The 5958-nt window shown below is 35.8% G+C and overlaps 2 protein-coding genes across 2 annotated transcripts; both read left to right on the top strand.

Annotated features, from left to right (window-relative positions):
* LOC118348955 lies at positions 1-882 on the top strand. Its single transcript, XM_035691563.1, has one exon. The coding sequence runs from the start codon at positions 1-3 to the stop codon at positions 880-882; it is 882 nt and encodes a 293-aa protein (XP_035547456.1).
* Positions 883-3100: 2218 nt separating this feature from the next.
* On the top strand, positions 3101-4145 carry LOC118348956 (uncharacterized mitochondrial protein AtMg00810-like). The gene is made up of 2 exons (XM_035691564.1): positions 3101-3253; positions 3351-4145. Exons 1-2 carry the CDS (start codon positions 3101-3103, stop codon positions 4143-4145), a joined length of 948 nt encoding a protein of 315 aa, XP_035547457.1.
* The last annotated feature ends 1813 nt before the right edge of the window (positions 4146-5958 follow it).

Consider the following 5958-nt stretch of genomic DNA (forward strand, 5'->3'; position numbering starts at 1 on the left):
ATGGATGATATTCCAACTTGTTATCATCTACAGAATGGTGATTCACTGGGAACAATTCTGGTGTCAAACATCCTCACTGGGGACAATTATCATACATGGAGCAGGTCCATGGTCATGGCGTTTAAAGCAAAGAACAAGATTGGATTTGTGGATGGATCAATTCGTCAACCAATTTTCACAGATAATACATACGAATTATGGGAAAGATGCAACAATATGGTGTCTTCTTGGTTAATCAATTCTGTTTCAAAAGAGATTGGTTGCAGCATAATATGTGCAAAATCAGCAAGGGATATGTGGCTGGATTTAAAGAATCGTTTTACTCAAGGTAATGGTCCAAGAATCTATCAATTGCAAAAAGATTTGTCAGTCTTGATGCAAGCAGATTTATCTGTACGAGATTATTATACAAGATTCAAATCTTTATGGGATGAATTGTTAGATTACAATCAAGTTCCTTCATGTTCATGTGGAGCCTTACAAAAGTGCAATTGTGGTGCAATAAAGATCTTTCTGGGATATCAAGATCGACAACACGTGATGCAGTTTCTGATGGGTTTAAATGACAGTTTTTCTCACATCAGAGGGCAAATTCTGATGTTAGATCCTTTACCAGAAATAAACAAAGTTTTTTCTTTGGTAGTACAAGAAGAAAAGCAAAGAGAAATTAGCAAGAATGGTATTGTGGATACTGTTGCTTTCATGAGCAAAGTGCAAGATTCAAACACAGAAATGAGAAAGTTTAATTCTGGAAAACAGCAGACAAGAAGAGAAAAATTGTATTGCACTCATTGTGGTATGAATAATCATACAATGGACAAATGTTACAAGATTCATGGCTATCCTCCCGGATTCAAGCAAAATTTCACCAATAGTCGATAGAAAGGAAAGTTTCAAGCATCTGCTAATCAAGTTTCGGGTCAAACTTTGAGTAATCCTTTTGAGAACTTTAATCAATTGCCTTTCTCTCAAGAAGATTATCAAAAGTTGTTATCTTTAATTCACTCACAACCTGATGATAATACCAATCATCAAGCAGCAAATGTTATTTCTAAATCTGTTGCTCATTCCACTCAAGGTATATCATCTAATCCAAGTATTTCCTTAAGTGCATCAGTTTACACTTTGCTGTCCCATAGTACTTGGATTGTAGATACAGGAGCTACAGATCACATTGTACATTCAATCAGTTTGTTCACTTCCATCACAAAAATTCTAAACACCTCAGTAAAATTACCAAATGGTGACAATGTGCCTGTTACACATTCTGGTATAGTCCAAATATCAGAAAATTTAATCCTTAAAGATGTACTTTGTGTACCATCTTTTTCATACAATTTACTCTCTGTGAGTAAACTTACTTCAACATAGAAATGCTTATTCATTGTTTCATCTGATTATTGCTTTATTCAGGAGCATACCCCATAGAAGATGATTGGGATAGCTAGAAGAAAAGCTGGTCTATACATATTGTAGAAATCAGGTGCTAGTGGTGATGAGGTTCAACCCAAATCAAATATTATCAGTTCTGTGCTAAGTTCTAAAGTCTGGCATAGCTGACTAGGACATCCTTCCATGTCTAGATTGTTTTTCCTTTCCAAAAATGTATCTGATATCAATTTCACAGATAAAGTTTCTGATCATTGTACTGTTTGCCCACTGGAAAAACAGAAAAGACTTCCTTTCCAAGTTCATACATATAATCAAAGCTTTCCTTTTCATATTGTCCATTGTGATATATGAGGACCCTTCTCTATTCCAACTCATAATGGATCCAGATTCTTTCTTACTATAGTTGATGATCATTCAAGATTTACATGGGTTTATTTGATGAAAAACAAGTATGAAGTCAGAACCATATTAACTAAATTTTACAATCTAGTTGAAACACAATTTGGGAGAAAAATACAATGTATTAGAAGTGACAATGGTTCAGAATTCAAAATGGTTGAATTTTATGCTTCAAAAGGAATTATACATCAAATGACATGCATAGAAACACCTCAACAAAATTCAATAGTTGAGAGAAAACATCAACACTTGCTAAATATAGCAAGAGCTTTAAGGTTTCAATCAAATGTTCCTTTAATTTTTTGGGGGGAATGCATATTGACTGCATGTCATCTTATAAATCGAATTCCTTCTCTGGTTTTAAACAACAAATCTTCACATGAAATTCTTTATAATTCAGTACCATCATATAATCATTTAAGAAGTTTTGGCTGTTTATCTTATGCATCAACCATTACTCAAAACATAAATAAATTTTCACCAAGGGCCAGAAAATGTATTTTTATAGGATACCCTTTTGGCATAAAAGGGTATAAGTTGTATGACTTGGAACTTAAAAAAATTTCTTTGTTTCCAGAGATGTAATTTTTCATGAATCAATATTCCCATTTATTTTACAACATGATTCTTCAACTCATAATTCAAATCTGGACATTAGTTTTCAATCTTTCAATTCGAAGTCAGATGACAATGTTCTTCCAAAAGCCATTCCTGATTACATTGAAAATAGCATTTCCTCTTCATCTATTAATAATCCAAATCAGTCCAATACTACTACCACAGATACTAACACAGAAACCACAAATATTCCATCTCTCAATGATGAAAATCAGTTTCCTTCTCTTAGAAGATCAACCAGACAACACAAAGCACCTTATTACTTGCAAAGCTATCATTGTAATCTGGCTACTTTTGCTTCTCAGTCATCTCCTACAGCTCCTATCATTAATTCAGGTAATAAATATAGCATTTCTGATGTTATCTCATATTCAAAGTTATCTCAATCGCATAAAAAGCTTTCTCTGTTGCCATTTCTTCTGAAATAGAACCAACCTTTTATCACCAAGCTGTTAGGCATACTCATTGGAGAGATGCCATGTCTGCAGAATTATCTGCACTAGAGTCCAATAACACTTGGTTTTTAACATCACTTCCTCCAAATAAAAAACCTATAGGTTGTAAGTGGGTATATAAAATAAAATACAACTCAGATGGTTCTATTGAGAGACATAAGGCAATGCTTGTAGCAAAAGGGTATACTCAAAAGGAGGGCCTAGATTTTTTTGAAACTTTCTCACCTGTTGCAAAAATGGTGACTGTTAGATGTGTTTTGTCACTGGCTGCCATACATAATTGGCATATTTTTCATTTGGATGTCAATAATGCCTTTTTATATGGAGACTTAGATGAAGAAGTTTTCATGAAAGCACCTCCTGGTTATCTACCTAAGGGGGACACAAGAGTATGTAAATTGCAAAGATCCCTTTATGGGTTGAAACAAGGATAGGCAATGGAATTCCAAATTCAAATCTGTCTTATTTGATATTGGTTTTTCACAGTCAAAAGCAGATTATTCTTTGTTTACCAAGAAGGAAGGTACCTCATTTGTGGCACTACTACTCTATGTGGATGATATCCTACTTGCTAGCAGTGATTTAGAGGCTATTGAATCTGTCAAAGCAGCTTTAACAGTGAAGTTCAAGTTGAAAGATTTGGGTCCAGCCAAATTTTTTCTTGGCATGGAAATTGCAAGATCACAAAAGGGTATTTCTTTATCTCAAAGAAAATATACTCTAGAATTATTAGCAGATTTTGGTTTACTTGCTGCCAAACCTGCATTATTTCCTATGGATACTCATGCAAAATTGTCAAAAACTGAAGGTGAAGTAGTTGAGGACATTTCTGGATATCGAAGATTAATTGGAAGATTAATATACCTTACTCATACCAGACTAGACATCACATTTGCAGTCCATCATTTAAGCCAATTTTTGGATACTCCTCGAACACCACACCTCCAAGCAGCAATGAGAATTCTGAGGTATTTGAAATCTACTCCTGGGCAAGGTTTGTTTTTTTCCAGCTCTTCAAATATTCATATAAAAACCTTCTCGGATTCAGATTGGGCCAGCTGCCCAGACACTAGAAGGTCAGTTAGTGGATATTGCGTTTTCATTGGTGATTCATTAATATCTTGGAAATCAAAGAAGCAGCACACGGTTTCTAGATCATCAGCAGAGGCAGAATATAGGTCAATGGCCTTTACTGTTTGTGAGATAACATGGATTCGAGCATTGCTTAATGATTTACATCAGTCACACAGCCAACCAGCAGTATTGTTTTGTGATAATTAGGCGGCACTTCACATAGCAGCCAACCCAATTTACCATGAGCGCACCAAACATATCGAATTGGACTGTCATTTAGTCCGAGAGAAAATTCAAGAAGGATCAGTAACTGTTCTTCATGTTAGTTTTGTTCATCAAGTTGCAGACTTGATGACTAAGCCTCTTGGTTCTAAACAATTTGATACATTATTATCCAAGATGAATGTGCATAATATATACACATCATCTTGAGGGGGACTGTTATAGATTGATATATTTCAAAGTGTATAGAATGAACACGTGGATGAATTTCATTGGTTTACAATAGAGTTAGTTAAGTGTTAGTTACATGTGACTCTGTATAAATACAGAGCATTTACTTGTAATTCTGATATAAGAAATAAACATCAATTCTTCAAGCTCTTTTCATTCTCTTAGTCTACTTTCTCTCAATATTCTGTTACAGCCTTAGATTCTTGGCAAGCTTGCCTCTTGAGCATGGGTGGTTAATTGGCACTCTCATGCATTCAGTTCATGCCGGCATGTTTTGATTGTGGAATCTTCTCCGTTTTTCATGTGGTTGTTATCGTATTATTTGTTTTCATTTCTGATGCAGTTGATGCTGAAAGTAATTAGATTGCAGCCTTAGAATCGTTGATTTGAAGGAAGTAAAGCAATCTGTAGATCATATTGATCTCGCATCCTTACAACGCAAATAAACTTTCTTCATCTGATCTAGAAGTTCTCTCATTGTGACAATATGATTGAAAGATACAAATGCTTGAAATCATTTCAACTCGTGAATAGCACTTGAATTTGTGTCTATGCCGGTAACCCATCGAGTCATTTGTATTTTCATCACGATTTATTACGGTAAGGATCATCGATCGTAGTCCTCGTTTTCTCTATCGGCTAAATCCTGAAAAACCATGCCTGCCTAGGGAAGCAGAGAGTAAGAACGCAAGACCATGATAGGGAGTTTCTTATTTTATTGTCCTAGCAAAAGAAAGATTTCATCATGTTTGTCCCTGCAGCCAATATAATTGGTTAAATTGGGTCGTTGTTTGACAGTAAGTCTGGGTTTTATTTTCTCATGGATTGTAAATCTGAATTCTCGCTGAACACTTGGTCACTGAGAAAGATCTTCTCCCCTCTGTTTATTAGGTTTAAAATGAAAAGAAAATAGAGAGCATTTACACGAAGGAGATGGAGAAAACATGAATATTCCTCTAACAAGATGGAGTACCCAAAGGCCAGCAAGCAGGAGAACCACAACTTCCTCCAGTTGATCCCATGATTGAATATCTCAAGGTCCTGCTGAAAGAATGAAACTTTGAAGAACATCTGCAGGTTTACGCATTCTTTTTTTTTTTTTTTTTTGAGTAAACAGGTGTCAACCTTCATTAAGAGAGGACTTACAAAGTTGATTTGAAAAACAAATCAATTACAAACGTTACTAACTCCCCAGTACACTTTCGTGACTGACATGGTCTAGTCCAGACAGTAAATCTCTAAAGACCTAAATCTTCAGAGAGAATACCTTCTCTGTCCAGGACAGAGATTACAAAGCCCCATACCCTGACTAAGCAGGGTAGGGTATCCCAAACCCCAACAACTCCGTCAACGCGGAGGGGGGACTAATACTCCATTCGGACCAAAATCCGAAGGTACTAATTTTTTGGATTTTTATTTATCCTAGAGACTACATTACACAAAGAAAACTACAAAGAAAAAACACTGCAACAAAACAGAACACAGGAGCTGCTGTGGCGCGTGCAGTGCACGCGCCACTCTGGGGGGGAACCGCCAGTCGACCTTGGAGGTCTCGAACTCACAGACT

The sequence above is a fragment of the Juglans regia genome, chromosome 7 (assembly GCF_001411555.2).
Source record: "Juglans regia cultivar Chandler chromosome 7, Walnut 2.0, whole genome shotgun sequence".
Classification (NCBI taxonomy): Eukaryota; Viridiplantae; Streptophyta; class Magnoliopsida; order Fagales; family Juglandaceae; genus Juglans; species Juglans regia.

Excerpts from the sequence above, each read along its gene's own strand:
- LOC118348955 (XM_035691563.1), top strand. The coding sequence starts at position 1 with ATGGATGATATTCCAACTTGTTATCATCTACAGAATGGTGATTCACTG.
- LOC118348956 (XM_035691564.1), top strand. The coding sequence starts at position 3,101 with ATGGTGACTGTTAGATGTGTTTTGTCACTGGCTGCCATACATAATTGG. Across the intron at positions 3,254-3,350 it reads TACCTAAGGGGGACACAAGA|TCAAAAGCAGATTATTCTTT; the intron begins GTATGTAAATTG and ends GGTTTTTCACAG.